This window comes from Schistocerca americana, chromosome 1 (assembly GCF_021461395.2).
Source record: "Schistocerca americana isolate TAMUIC-IGC-003095 chromosome 1, iqSchAmer2.1, whole genome shotgun sequence".
In the NCBI taxonomy this organism is placed as follows: domain Eukaryota; kingdom Metazoa; phylum Arthropoda; class Insecta; order Orthoptera; family Acrididae; genus Schistocerca; species Schistocerca americana.
This window is the reverse complement of record NC_060119.1, coordinates 1,131,887,515-1,131,903,866: the sequence shown is the minus strand read 5'-3', so window position 1 is coordinate 1,131,903,866 and position 16,352 is coordinate 1,131,887,515. Positions and strand designations below refer to the sequence as shown.

General features: G+C 41.6%; 1 protein-coding gene across 1 annotated transcript in view; it reads left to right on the top strand.

Annotated features, from left to right (window-relative positions):
* Positions 1-16,352, top strand: part of LOC124597117 — a 188,640-nt gene that overhangs the window by 137,341 nt on the left and 34,947 nt on the right. Inside the window, exon 3 of the mRNA XM_047135918.1 lies at positions 12,785-12,983. Within this exon, the coding sequence (XP_046991874.1) occupies positions 12,785-12,983 (199 nt within the window). The remainder of the gene's footprint in view (positions 1-12,784; positions 12,984-16,352) is intronic.

Sequence of the window (16,352 nt, the reverse complement as noted above, 5' to 3'; positions counted from 1 at the left end):
CCCTCCAATACTAAATTCGTGATATCCTGATGCCTCAGAACATGTCCTACCAACCGATCCCTTCTTCTAGTCAAGTTGTGCCACAAATTCCTCTTCTCCCCAATACTATTCAGCATTCTTCTGTAGCGCCACATTTCGAAAGTTTCTATTCTCTTCTTGTCTCAACTATTTATCGTCCATGTTTCACTTCCATACACGGCTATACCCCTTACAAATACTTTCAGAAACGACTTCCTGACGCTTAAATCTCCTCAGATAGCAAAACTCATCTACTACTTTAAGTGTCTCGTTTCCTAATCTAATTCCCTCAGAATCACCTTATTTAATTCGAGTACATTCCATTATCCTCGTTTTGATTTTGTTGAGGTTCAACTTATATACTCCTATCAAGACAATGTGCATTCCATTCAACTGCTCTTCCAGGTCCTTTGCCGTCTCTGACAGAATTACAATGTCATCGGCAAACCTCAACGTTTTTATTTCTTCTCCCTGGATTTTAATTCCTACTCCTAATTTTTCTTTTGGTTCCTTTACTGCTTGCTCAATATATAGATTGAATAGCATTGGGGTTAGGCTACAACCCTGTCTCACTCCCTTCCGAAACACTGCTTCCCTTTCATGCCCCTAGACTCTTATAACCACCATCTGGTTTCTGTACAAATTGTAAATAGCCTTTCGTTCCCTGTATTTGACCCCTGCTACCTTCAGGATTTGAAAGAGAGTATTCCAGTCAACGTTGTCAAAAGCTTTCTCTAAGTCTACAAATGCTAGAAATGTAGGTTTGTCTTTCCTTAATCTATCTTCTAAGATAAGTCGTAGGGTCAGTATTGCCTCACGTGTTCCAACATTTCTACGGAATCCAAAATGATCTTACCAAAAGTCGGCTTCTACCAGTTTTTCCATTAATCTGTAAGGAATTCGTGTTAGAATTTTGCAGCTGTGACTTATTAAACTGATAGTTCGGTAATTTTCACACCTACCAACAGCTACTTTCTTTGTGGTTGGAATTATTATATTCTTCTTGAAGTCTGAAGGTATTTCGCCTGTATCATACATCTTGCTTACCAGACGGAAGAGTTTTGTCAGGGCTGGCTCTCCAAAGGCTGTCAGTAGTTGTAATTGAATGTTGTCTACTCCCGGGGCCTTGTTTTGACTTAGATCTTTCAGTACTGTGTCAAACTCTTCATGCAGTACCATATCTCCCATTTCATCTACATCTACGTCCTCTTCCATTTCCATAAAACTGTCAAGAACATCGCCCTTGTGTAGACCCTCTATATACTCCTTCCACCTTCTTGCTTTCCCGTCTTTGCATAGAACTGGTTTTCCATCTGAGCTCTTGGTATTCATACAAGTGGTTCTCTTTTCTCCAAAGGTCTCTTTAATTTTCCTGTAGGCAGTATCTGTCTTACCCCTAGTGATATATGCCTCTACATCCTTGTGTTTGTCCTCTAGCCATCCCTGCTTAACCATTTTGCATTTCCTGTCGATCTCATTTGGGAGATTGTTCCATTAAGTTTCGGGTGTGCAGCCGCAAGAAATCTCCTTCTTCTTCTAATATTTCGGCTGTAAAACGTTCAGCCATTTTCACAGTGAGCCGCAAGACTGCCGCTCCAGTGCTTGCTTTGTCCCTTTATACTGTTGTACCGTGCGACTGCGCATGCGGCCACAGATGCAAATGCGCCAGAGACGTTGGTCGGCGGCAGAGACGTGCATAATGCGCGAGTTGTATCTATGACTCCGCAGTTGATCTTTGTTCGCATATCGATATATATATTAGAAGAAGAAGGATATTTCTTGCGGCTGCACACCCGAAACTTAATGGAACAGTCTTTGCGCCGCCAAAACCTGAAGATTCACATCATTTGGGAGATGTTTGTAATTATTTTTCCTGCTAGACATTTAGAAGCGTGAAAAACTATCTTCTGCTTAAAATGAGGCTCAAATTACCTAGACTGTATTCATCTAATGTTCCGCAATGAGTGCTTAGTGACTCCCAAAAATGTGAATCATAATTTCAAACCTTATCAAAAATTTTTCTCGCTTCTATGTTTACAGTCAGATATTTAACACATTAATTATTTATCTTCTTACACTTAGTTACGTAGTTGGCAGTCACATAGCAGAGATACTGTCGCTTGTGGTGTGGCCACTAAAATTACCATGTTCATAGTCACTGCCATCGACGCATTTTCGTGCACAAACAGCAAAGATGCGAGAATACTGAACATTGCCCATAGCACTTCTCATTTCACGAGGTACCAATGACTCTTAAAAATTAAATTCGTTCATTAAAAAGTTTGTAGTTAGTGGTATAAAGATTTTACAGAAACTATTCGGCACAAAAAGGTTGATTTGCCTATAGCTTCAAATGACTGGTTCATTTTGATGCGGCCATCATGTCGTTAATTGTCATAGTTATTGTGATATTTGCATGGAAGGTGCTACTGTGGGAAATTCGAAAAAGTTTGCAATGAAAAATAGGGGACGCTGCTGTCTTGAGCATGGTGCATATTACATAATGTGTTGCTGTGTATTAAATTTAGCTAACATATCGAACATTTCTTTAGACTTGGTTGGAGGTATCTATCTGTGAACAGTGTCGAGAAAATTCATCTGATGTATAATATTCATTTTAAGCTGCTGCTGGTATCTGGCATGAACTGTACCACCTCGATTTCATCTGCTCGCAAATGTTGTGGGAGTGAATTCGCATGTAGAAACAAGAGAATGAGATTTTTTACATATTTCTTGTAAATGTTCTCTTGAAATCATACTTATAAAAGAATGATACTGATGACTGTATTATTCTTAATTTACAACTTCTGTATGTACTACCTGTGACAGTTATTACCTTTTTTCGCATTTCACGATTTTTAAAATAATAAATGAAACAAAATTGGGTTAAGTTGCCCTTGGATTGAGTTACTTGAACCCATGTTCTATTTTCCTACGCAAATGCATTATAAACGTGTTTTGGTTTCAAGTAACAGACAGGATCTTTGAATAATATCTATATATGCTATTCCAAAATAATTTTACTCAAAAAATTCTTTTAAAAACAAAATAAAATAATGAGAAACAGAGTTGTGATAGAAATTACAGAACCTTAACCAATTCTAAACATTTTCTTTGATTGATGGGACAGAAAATAAGCCCCTTTTGGAGATTTATCTTCCCCTTAATATGGCTTCATTTATAAAGCAGAATGTTTGTTCAGGCCACTTCCAGAATTTTTTTGTTTGCTTCCTACACTCAGCAACAGTTCCATTGTTGTCTATGCTTGAAACAATGCCAGTAAATTCAATATTCTACCATAAAACCATTACAAAGCTGTCTTCTTCCAATATCTGTTTAACACTACTGTCTTTCGAACACTGTCTTCTTCCTTCCCCCTTCTTGCAGTGCCCATCTTAGTTTGTTTATCTATAGGCCTGCAGGTAGTTGGCATATCAAGGTCCCTCAGGTCACAAGCTTCATCCACACTGGGTTAAACAAACTAAAATCACTTTTTGATTGCAGACTGTAATCATCTGTAACTTTCGATGTTGACTCAATGTCGACTTGTTTTGACGGTTTCTTCATTTTCTTGGTATTCTTCTTCCCTTTTTCTGCGATTGTTTTGTTCGACATTTTTAGCCTTTTACCCTAACGTTTAAGCATTTTTCCAGTTGTTCATATGCAACATCATCGTACTTGAGGCTCCCAGGTAATCTTCTGTATTTAGATGGTATAGTTAGCCTTAAAGCTGTAACGAAAAAAACCTAAATAGTTTCAAACACATTGTCTATTAGTTACAAATTGAAAATAACTTGTCACAATCCGAAACAGGCGCTTTGTTTTGATGTAAATGTGCGTATGTGAGGATTACTTGGACCAAAGCTGGTCGTGGGTCCAAGTATCCCTTTTATACGGTTATTAGTACACCAGTCTCCACTTTCATCAATAACATTTTAATGGTGGCTTGTGGTTAAACATTGACATAGAAATTGCATAAAGTACTCCTTACGGTATAAAACAGAGCACTTACTGCATTGAAAATATCGTTTCTTCACATGCTGGCCAAAGAAGTTGTAAGACGAGAGAACCAGTACACATGTTATACCATTAACATAACCTCCAGTAAACTCTAGCAGCAACTCGTGGAAGTACATGTGTGGAAGAGCTGCTATCTCGGGGATGAACGAAGAACTACATTGAATATTTCAGTAAACCGATACAAGGAACGCCATAAATCACTTTAACGTACTGGGTTCAAGTAATCCTCCCCCCCCCCCCCCCCCCCGGGGTCCAAGTAACCCTGATTAGTAGTAACGAAAAAACGGAGTGTTTTAGGACGTATTTTGTACTGATTTTTTTTCTTGGTTTGGTGTGAGGAATGGTGTTTAGAATTAATCCTGACACACACTGTAAATTAAACGTCTGTCCCAGAAGACACGTGTTTGCAAGAAAGGTATTATCTGTGCCGGCCGAAGTGGCCGTGCGGTTAAAGGCGCTGCAGTCTGGAACCGCAAGACCGCTGCGGTCGCAGGTTCGAATCCTGCCTCGGGCATGGACGTTTGTGATGTCGTTAGGTTAGTTAGGTTTAACTAGTTCTAAGTTCTAGGCGACTAATGACCTCAGCAGTTGAGTCCCATAGTGCTCAGAGCCGTTTTTATTATCTGTATTATCTGTTGATTTTGTACCGTTAGTCCCATACAAAGCTGTACACACTTTCAGGTATGAGACATTCGAAATGTCTTTGAGTGCTGTGCGCAATTCCATACAGGCCTCCTTCCCCCAAAATCGCAAAGGCTCAGTTCAGGTCAGTGATGGCCCAGTCGGCTGATGATGTGAAGATCCTGCACGTCGAGACCGCTTGCCATCTGAAGCCGTTGTGTGCCCGTGGTGCGGTAACGATACAACTCGTTCAGGCCTATTAAGAGGAGCAGAGATGAATAATGAACCATCATAGCGACGACGCGAGCCGCAAACGGCGAAATCCACTGACACACAAGACTTTGACAAAGGCTAGACTGTTACGGCGTGGCACCTGCGAACGAGAATCTCAGAAACGGCGAAGCTAGTCATCTGTTCGCGTGCTACTGTCGTGAGGAGCTGCGCAAGCTGCGAGAGGCGTTCAATAAGTAATGCAACACTTTTTTTTTTCTCCGGCAGTTTCGGTTGAAAAATGCGAAATTCTTGCGGAACATCGTGGAGTATTCCCGCTTCAGCCCCTACAGTTTCATGAAGTTGCTACAGGTGACGGCGCTATACACAGCCTCTAAATTGCGTCTGTATCAGAGGTGCGTTCCAAGCAGAGAGCTGCCTTTGAGTTTCTTACGGCGGAAAACCAGAGCATCACAAATATTCACAGGCGCTTGCAGAATGTCTTTGGAGACCTGGCTGTGAACAAAAGTACGGTGAGTCATTGGGCTAAGAATTGAAATCATCGCAACAAGGTTGCACAAACCTGTACGATCTCTCACGTACCACCCAACCGCACAAAGCTGACTGAAGCCGTGTTGGGACGTGCGGACACTCTCATCCAATATGATCGACGGATCATAATGAAACACCTCGCTGCTCAACTGAACACCTCTATTGGCAGTGCCAACAAACTCGTCCACTAGTTGGGGTACCCGAAAGTGTGAGCCGACTGGGTTCCTCGGTGTGCGTTATGAGGCTGATAGTGACTTTTTTTTTGTCGAACGTCGTGACTTTCGTTCATCACCAACAATCGAAAAAAAAAAAAACGGCAATCCCTGGAGTGGCGTCATACGACCTCTCCATCAGCCGGTAAAGCCATGGCGATGGTCTTCTGAGACTCTGAAGGGAATATTCTGTTTGATGTCCTCCACTGTGGTGTAGTAATCAACTGTGAAGTGTACTGTGCAGTCCTCAGAGTTCAGCATGTTCGTCGCCACAAAATGCAAACGAACCTCTCCTTCTCCATGAAAATGCAAGACCCCACACAAATCCGCACACCCGAGAGGAGCACACAAAACTCCATTGAACTGTTCTTCCTGGCCCACTCTACAGTCTGGATCTCGCGCCTTCTGACTTCCATCTGTTTGGCCCTATGAAAGTTGCACTCTGCAGCAAGCAATACATGGATGATGGGGAGGTTGTTGATACGAGAAGACTTTGGCTCCAACATCGTTCAGTAGTGTGGTATCATGAGGACATACAGGCCCGTCCAGTAAGGTGATTTCGGACAAAAAGTGTGTTGCAGTGCTTACTGAACGCCCCTCACAGTTGAAGGTCGGTGAAACTGGAAGTAGGCGACAAGGTATTGTACGTCCGCCCCTTACCACAGAACGTGAAATTCGAAGACTTGCCCGTCCTGTGAAGTAGGACAGGCGCAAACTATGGCAGACCTGATGACAGATTACAGTGCTGGTGTGTTTCGGAGCACACTGCTGAGCACTCATTTTTGAACAGCTGCAGACAAGCCCTACGCGCATCAGAAATTAATAAGTTCAGATTTCCGCGAACGGCTGCCTCCTATTCTGTTAGACGGTATTCCAATACCATATCAGAAAACAGTTAAGAACTTGGGTGTAGCTTTGGATGAGCATCTCAACTGGGCGGAGAATACAGACGCAGTGTGCCGGAAGACGTCCGCTTGTCTCTATGCTCTCAAAAAGTTTCGGAACGTATTTCCACAGGACTTGAAACGCCAGCTCGTGCAGGCACTCGTTCTACCGAACCTCCACTATCGTGATGTAATTCAACAAGGCACGAATAGTGAAAAAAATCCGACAGCTAGAACTAACTATGAATGCCTGTGTGCGTTACACCTGCAACATTCGCTGATATGATCATGTTGGTGCTTCATATTCCCAACTAGGGTGGCTGCGGCCGGACAAATTGCGTGACTACCACACTCTATGGCTACTTCACCGACTCCTCGTCGCTCAAGCACCCCAGTATCTTGCTTCAGAGATTAAACACCTTTCATGCCATCATAATCGAAACACGAGGTCACTCTTATTTGGTACCCTAACTGTGCCCACTCACAAAACAAAAAGTTTTGCAAACTCCTCCTCAGTTACCGCTATCCGCCTCTGGAACAAACTACCCTTTACCTTGCGCAAAATTCAATCCCCTGCTGTTTTTAAGAAGAAGTTGAAGCATTTCCTACTATCATCCTCATAGCGTTTTCCACAAAATTAATGTACAAGGCCAACCCTCTCCTCTGTCAAATAGCAAAGCTAGTGTCTCCTATCTTGCTCCTTTCTCTTCTTCCTCTTCATCTATCTCTATTAACCATGCAATCTTCTTTTCCTTTATATTCCCTTAATTACGTTACATCGTGTCTCTATTCTTCTCCTCCCTTCACCATCAGTCTCCCTCATACTCCCTGCTGCTAGCACTCCTGTCTAAAATCTGTCTCTTTCATTAATGTCTAATTATAACAGTACTTATCTACGAATATAAACTCTATATGTATGCATTTTTCCAAGTGTGCCTTTGTAATTGTTTATTTCACTTTCTGTACTAGATGTAGTTTAACATGCCTACCAAAACATATGAATGTAAAATAAGTAGAATGCCTGGTTAGATGTAAGAGTGGGCCTGATGGCCCTAATCTTGCCAGGTTAAATAAATAAATAACTAAATTTCCACTTTAACAGAACGACATCATCAGCTACGATTGCAGTGGATCCATGGCAAATTCTCGTTTGGTTTGATAAATCATGTCTTTGGTTACACCAGGACGATTTTCGTACCTGGATACGCCGTCATCTGGGCGGGTGGATGCACGAAACATGTACTGTCCCATTGACACAGGCTAGTGGGGACAGCATAATGCTATCGAGGACATTCCACCTGGGCATCCACAGGACCAGAGATTGTAATCGAAGGCACCATCACAGCTGTGGTAGCCGGCCGCGGTGGCCGAGCGCTTCTAGGCGCTTCAGTCCGGAACCGCGCGACTGCTATGGTCGCAGGTTCGAATCCTGCCTCGGGCATGGATGTGTGTGATGTCCTTAGGTCAGTTAGGTTTAAGTAGTTCGACGTTCTAGGGGACTGATGACCTCAGATGTTAAGTCCCATAGTGCTCAGAGCCACTTGAACCATTTGAACAGCTGTGGTGTACACAAACGTCACTGGACACCACTTATATTCCTTCAAGCTTGATGTCTTTCCTGACAGCGATGGCATCTCCCAGCAGTTTAACACTCTGTGTCAAAAGACAGAATGGTGCTATAGTCGTTTACGTATCGTGATAGTGCACTCACGCGGTGTCATTGCTAGGATGTTCAGGCCCCAGACAAGCGTTTTTAGCCGCTTCCCCAAATTCTTTATTTTAAATTTTGCTTTCTAGTATTAACGCAGATAATCTTAATGTAAAAAAATCAATCAACCCATTTTAAGCAACTGTTTCAAGGCTCTCAGTTTACATAAATTCGATACTTTACAAAAGAATACTTTCTTTCTAGCGTTTTTGTATGAGAACTCATTATAATCCCGCTATAATCTAATGAGTGGGCTAAATCTGACTCTACTGTGATCAGAACTAATCCAACAAGCTGCTCTCCCTCATTGTAGTTCTCGAATAATTTGAAGTTGAATGACCAGTCTGCTTGGGCAACTGGCAAGTGCAGAAAACCAGCAAGGCTACCTTCACATTTGGAAGTAGCCTACGTTATTAAAATCGCACTTATGAATAGCATTGAGAAGATACCGAGGGGGAAGTGGCTTAGACATAAATTAGTTGCATGAAACTTTTTTAATTGCAAAATTTCTTCTTTTATTTTTTGTTTATGAACTTTTATGCCGTACGAAGATGCTGTGTTTTCTATTCACTCTGATAGTGTAGCATCGTCAAGGTTTATATTGTTCCAAAAGAACCCAAACGTGGCCACCATTTGTCTGTGGCAGCATATATTATAGTTCAGTTTCCTACAACTATATCTAGAATCACACCGAAAATATTTGGTTTAAAACTGTACTCTCGGCTCAGATTTGATTCCTTTTCTGCTGTTTCGTCTACAAAGCATTTTCTTTTTCTTTTCCATATTTCTGTGCCGTGAAACGCTGCATTCAAGACAGGTGATATTCCGGTTTTTCCTACTACCTCACAATTTTCGGCGTAAATAGTATCCCATCTGTTTCTTACTTTATTTAATTCTTTCACTAGACTCTTAATGTCACCACTTCCAACATCTATTATGGATTCCTTCCCTTGAGGCACAACGTTACTACGTTTATCGCAGCTAATACTTTGTACCGTACTGAAGATATCAAGACCTACTAAAATGATTTCAAATACTTCTGAATGACTTTTGACTCAGTATGTGCCTCTGCAGTAAAATAAATAATCTGGGTAGTTGCGTACCAAATGGATGCACGGCATCTGTGCGTGCAGACCACGTCGTTTCTGACAACTCTTACAGGTACGATCTAAGATTTTCTTTTAGAACTCTCCATATTTGGGGACCATACTGTTACTTATACTTCCACTAAAATCTGATATCATCCGTTGGATACTGAAATACATTCATAAATATTACAACACTTGCGCGTATGGAACAATAATATGTTTTTCCTTACAGTGTGTAGTGTACTGGTAGTGCCTTACACGCAGAACCATATTATTTTGCATTAATTTAAGCACTAGGTATATTGTGCACATGTTTTTTTAAACTATCCCACAGGTCCGACGAGGACCTCCAGCCCTCAGGTCTCTTATTTAAAGTCATGGTTGCAGGTTTCAAAAGTTGCATTTAATTTGTTTAGTAAGGCACCCAGGCCAGCACGCCCCCCCCCCCCCCCCGCCTCCCCAGGTGCTTGTCCCCCTGCCCCACCCCCATCTCTCGCCCCAGCATAACGCTAGCTCTGCACTCACGGTGATGTCTTGGCCTCCAAATACTCCGGCTCTGAACTCGATGGGACGATATGGAGCGCCAGCTCCACGTCCACAAACCACCGACCCATAATTCGCGGGAACTGTCTGACCTGTGCACAGACAATGGTGACACATACCACCACAATAATCATGAATTTATGACACATCCTAGTATATACAGTTCCATATGTCCAAAAATTTGTTGTGCATTCGGAACATTTGTACCAGATTGTACTATAGGCAGAGATCAGGTACAGCCAGTAGGGCCGCATAAGCTATACCTTTAACTCAAGAAACATTTTTAATTACAGTAAACAAATTAGGTGTGTGTAAATTCCTAAGGGACCAAACTGCTGAGGTCACCGGTCCCTGGACTTACACACTACTCAAACTAACTTATGCTAAGAACGACACACACACCCATGTCCGAGGGATAACTCGAAGCTCCCGCGGGAAGAGGCCGCGCAATCCGTGACATGGCGCCACAAACCTAGCGGCCACTCCACGCGGCCATATTAGGTCATAATAGCAATACGTAAATCACAATTCTAGGCGACAATGACGATATGTTTGTCGTTTTATTCGTTTAGAAAAGTAAACTTGTACGACAGGCAGAGATAAGGGACTACTGCAGTGGTCACATTATTATTTACGACACTGCTGTATACAAATTATCCATTAAATAAGTACTTTAAAACAAGTAAAATGGAATTTGTAATGAGGTGATACGAAAATGGAGTCTCTTATTCGTGATTAATAAGGTAGCTTCGTAAAATATATTTATGAAGCTAGGTATCCATGATGCCCTTCTGGCTATGATAGTTAAAATTTTGATTCGAGATGCAGTTTACAGTTTTCATGTAAACGTAAACACTACTCACAGATTAGGCCTTTGACCTGTTCTGACAGTCCGACTGCTGCCTGTACGAGGAGCGATTTATAGTCGTGGGATATGTGATCAGCGTGTTGGCAATTTCTCCAGCCGTTACTGTCAAAACGTGAATCCAGCTGATGACGTTTTTAATGCTTAGGTTTGACCCTTACTTGACAGTTTTCACATTATTTAAAATACGTTGAGTTTACTCCGAACTCTAAGCTTTCTAGTGACCTTTAAATTATCAAAAGGTAAGTTGTTTTTATAACTATGTAACCACTGAAGGAAAGTGTTTAGTCAATTCACGTATCAGTTTGTATTCTGTAATAGTTTAGCACGATTTTCGGTTTTTCTTACACAGGACGTGACCACTGTCAAAGTACATCAAGTATCAACCACAATTATATCTTTAGATTAGATCTCATAAAAACAGTTGTACCCTTCTGGCCATTAAAATTGCTACACCAAAAAGAAATGCAGATGATAAACGGGTATTCATTGGACAAATATATTATACTAGAACTGACATGTGATTACATTTTCACGCAATTTGGGTGCATAGATCCTGAGAAATCAGTACCCAGTGCAACCACCTTTGGCCGTAATAACGGCCGTGATACGCCTGGGCATTGAGTCAAACAGAGCTTGGATGGCGGGTACAGGTACAGCTAGCTGCCCATGCGGCTTCAGCACGATACCACAGTTCATCAAGAGTAGTGACTGGCGTATTGTGACGAGCCAGTTGCTCGGCCACCATTGACTAGAAGTTTTCAGTTGGTGAGAGATCTGGAGAATGTGCTGGCCAGTGCAGCAGTCGAACATTTTCTGTATCCAGAAAGGCCCATACAGGACCTGCAACATGCGTTCGTGCATTATCCTGCTGAAATGTAGGGTTTCGCAGGGATCGAATGAAGGGTAGAGCCATGGGTCGTAACACATCTGAAATGTAACGTCCACTGTTCAACGTGCCGTCAATGCGAACAAGAGGTGACCGAGACGTGTAACCAATGGCACCCCATACCATCACGCCGGGTGATACGCCAATATGGCGATGACGACTACACGCTTCCAATGTGCGTTCACCGCGATGTCGCCAAACACGGATGCGACCATCATGATGCTGTAAATAGAAACTAGATTTATCCGAAAAAATGACGGTTTACCATTCGTGCACCCAGGTTCGTCGTTGAATACACCATCGCAGGTGCTCCTGTCTGTGATGCAGCGTCAACGGTAACCGCAGCCATGGTCTCCGAGCTGATAGTCCATGCTGCTGCTAACGTCGTCGAACTGTTCGTGCAGATGGTTGTTGTCTTGCACACGTCCCCATCTTTTGACTCAGGGATCGAGACGTGGCTGCACGATCCGTTACAGCCATGCGGATAAGATGCCAGTCATCTCGACTGCTAGTGATACGAGGCCATTGGGATCCAGCACGGCGTTCCGTATTTCCCTCCTGAACCCACCGATTCCATATTCTGCTAACCGGCATTGGATCTCGAACAATGCGAGCAGCAATGTCGCGATATGATAAACCGCAATCGCGAAAGGCTACAATCCGACCTTTATCAAAGTCGGAAACGTGATGGTACGCTTTTCTCCTGCTTACACGAGGCATCACAACAACGTTTCACCAGGCAACGCTGGTCAACTGCTGTTTGTGTATGAGAAATCGGTTGGAAACTTTCCTCGTGTCAGCACGTTGTAGGTGTCGCCACCGGCGCCAACCTTGTGTGAATGCTCTGAAAAGCTAATCATTTGCATATCACAGCATCTTCTCCCTGTCGGTTAAATTTCGCGTCTGTAGTATGTGGTGTAGCAATTTTAATGGCCAGTAGTGTCATTATTGTTCATCAAGAACTTTTCTTTTCTTTATGAAGTTGAAAAAACAGAATCTGAACATTATAAAATTTAATTTCTCCGACTGCAGGAATTATATGTCGAAATTTGAGTGTGCAGACTTTTATTGTAGTACTCCGTAGTTGCTTGACAGTGTTGTAGTATCTGATACACGAACTAATTCAGTGCTGTAGTATGCGATGCACGGTCTAAAGCGACATAACGGCCTACAGGAGGTGATCCGACTGGAGACCCAGTACTGGACGCTAGTGGACATCCCGAAGCAGGAGAAGCAGGAGACGGTGCCGGCGTTCGTGCTGCGCGCATGCGCCATCATGGAGAAGACGCAGAAGTCCGGCGAGGGCGTTAAGACGTCGGCCAAGCTCGCTGAGGAGGAAGAGAAGCGCCGCGAGCGCATCGACCGCCTCGAGAGTGAGTGAGCGACCGGCCACACTACACAGTCTTATTTCGCCTCATTGCTCTTGTTCCTGGAACCCCGAACATTTGCCTTGTTCCATCGATAGGTTCCCTGCTGTCGAATAGAGCGGTGCGCTAGTAAATACGAATATATCTGTGAGTAGCTACCACATTCTAACATAACTGTCACGACACTTCGCCTCGATTTTGTTGTTTACCGCACCAGCAGCGCCCCAAGCGGCCAGTAACTTAAACTGTTCGGCGCGATCCTGAAAGCGAATAGTGGTAGTTTATTTTGATTTCTACAATGGTTTTTACAAGCTGGAGCGTTTGTAGCGCAATAAATTATAGTAACAACAGGAAGAAGACACCACTTGCAAACTACATGTGTAATAATGATTAATGTTTCGTTTTAGGAGCAGAAAATGGTTAGTTGGTAGCAGACGAGAAGACCTTATGAAAAAAGATCCAGTTTACCTACATTTAGAACAAAACCAGTTCATGAACGCAGACAATAATAAACTCGTGTAGAATGCAGTACCCACATTGTTTGACATCCCAAATATGCCACCTCAACTGATGATGAAGAGGAAACTGCCACAGATTCGACAATCCATCTAAAGCTGTAAAACAGTCTTGTGACACAGAAGCAGCCAGTTCAACTCTCCATGTATCAGTGCCAAATTCGTGTGAATCTTCAACACAGACATGCTTTGACGATGAAGTGGTTAGATTAAGTGGAGTTATTCGTGTCTTACAAAAGCGTGTATTTCATTCACTTCTGTTGTTAGTCACTTGATTTTCCTTGCTTCCTTCGTGTGATGACATTATTTTGTTAGCACCTTGTTCACTGACAGATTGTTTGAAAATTAGTCAAATATTTGGTTTTGCGTGAAATGTACTGTAATCAGCTCATTATAATGTTTTCAACATATTTCTCCAACTATTTGGCAGTTGCTTGTCCCACTTAGAATAATATAAAGATGAAGGTCGTACTTGTGGGAACATGCGACAACAACGACAAACACAGTAGGCCTACAGAACGATAAATGAGCTGTCGATTGCTTTTGCATGCAGAGGTACATGTCTGTGCTTCTTACGTGCGAATCTGTGTGTTTATATTCTTCTGATATCAACGTGGTAAACTGCAGTTTTATCCAATGTCACAAGTGTTTCTTCACGAATGTGTTGTAGCTTGCCACTCGATTCACGGTTTTTATCCATACTTGCGCTTATTTTAGAATCATTTTTAGAACTGATACTACACAAACGCTTAGAGGAAAGAAAATAACTCAAATATTTCGTAAATTACGTAGGAAATGGATGCAAGACAAACATTATGCTTACGACACGTCTGACGTTCATTTTACTCGCCGCTCTCAAACGCTAACAACTTTTACAGCAGTGAGTGTCGCGATTGTTATGTTAGACTGTGGTAGCTACCAACTGAGATCGACCTATGTTTAGTTTTAAGATCCATTCGTACTTGACAGCACAGATCCGAACAATACATTTCAAAATTCAAATGGAGGCATTCACCAAGGCTGTCAATGGAACGAAACAGTCAACGTTTTTCGGGAAGAAACTATTGACACTGATGCTGATGATGTGAAAGGCGTCTTCTTCTGCTAACAGCGGAAATTAACCATTTTCACAGCGATCTCGCATATTATAGTAGTAGATTTCGTGCTTTTTGTTCTTTTTCTTCTTCTTCTTCTTCTTCTTCTTCTTCTTCTTCTTCTTCTGCTTTTACGCTGGACCACTTCTGTCAACCATTTTCTGGCCATCTTCATCAGTACGTATTCTTTCCGAATTGCCCAGTACCTTTTCATTCGTTCTGATATTTTTTGACATTCATCATCTTTGAATACCCATTTTACTGTATGTCATTTGTCTATTTTTGGTTTAAATCTTATGTTTTTCATCTTCTTTAAATATTACGTTTTGTTTTGCATATCGTCCAGGGTCAATTCTAGCTCTTTGATCACGTCCCTGATTTCCTTTATCCATCCTACCTGTTGCTTCATGTTCCAAAATTTCTCTATAATTTTTCATCGTAATAAGGTTTTGGTGCCCTCATAATCTGACCAAAAGAGAGATCCTTTTCTTCCATCCACTATCTGTAATGGGCTCCAGTTCACTGTACACCATTTCATATGGCATTATCTGCCACTGTCCAACTTTTTGCCACTGTCCAACTTTTTGATAGTTCTTATTTATCCAATTTCTATTCTTCTCTCTACTTTTAAAATTTTGTCGATTCTCTTTTTCTGGGTGACAAACAGTTTCGCTTCTGTATGTCACCTCTGGTTGAACTGCCATTTCGTTAATGTTTTAATTTAGTTTTCATTGAGAGATATTTTTATTGAATATAGATCATATTAATTTTTGAGGTTTTATCATTTTATTATATCTTTATTGCCAAGCAGGTTTCTAGTCCAAGCTGTATCCAATAATTTCTCCTAAGTATTTAAATTTTTTATTAATTTTACTTTCCTGTTCTTTCCTGTTATGAGGTTGATTACTTGTGAATCTGCTACCACTATCTTGGTCTTTTCAAATGATATCTGGAGTCCAATTTTTATATATAGGCTTCTTACTCAATTCCTGATTGTAATTAGCCACTAATGCTAAGTCATTTGTCAGCCCCAGGCAATTTAAGTTTATATGATCTTTTTTGGTTCCAATTCTTATGTTTTCAGGATTTTTCTTGTAACATTCCCTCATCACATAATTCAGACCACAGTTGAAAAGTAATTGCAATAGACCATCTCCATGGCTTAACCTTGTTGTAATCATAAATGCCTCCTCATGTATTTCTCCTCTGAACTTTACTTTCGATTTGGTGATTGTTCGAATTAAGTTTATCAAAATTAATTTTGGGCTTACGACCGAAATTCCTTAGTATCTATATCACTGAATGTCTGTGGATAGATCATGTGCTTTTTTGAAGTCTATAAAGGTTCTGATGTGATGTTTCAGTTTTCTTTCGTAGCAGTCCATTACAAATTTCAGACTGATTATCTATTCTGGGCAACTTCTCCAGGGTATAAATCTTCCTTGGTATTCTCTTAATTCCAGTTCAAGTTAATCTTTATAACGACTGTATGGACTTCATAGTTTTCAGAACATTATTTTGCTGGGTTTTCATGACACACTGCAAATGTTGCATGATAAATTGGATATTTTTTACATTGAGTATTCTTCCCCAGTGGAGGCCTGCCAGTCAACCACAGGATCCAGTAGAAGAACCAGAAAAGGCAAAAAGGGTGCCATACTTGCCACATGCTGGCCATATCTCTGCTAATATCAGCAGAATTCTCATGAAACATGGCATCCATAGCGTATTTTGCCCACTCACTAAGATTGGGACAATGTTGGTGA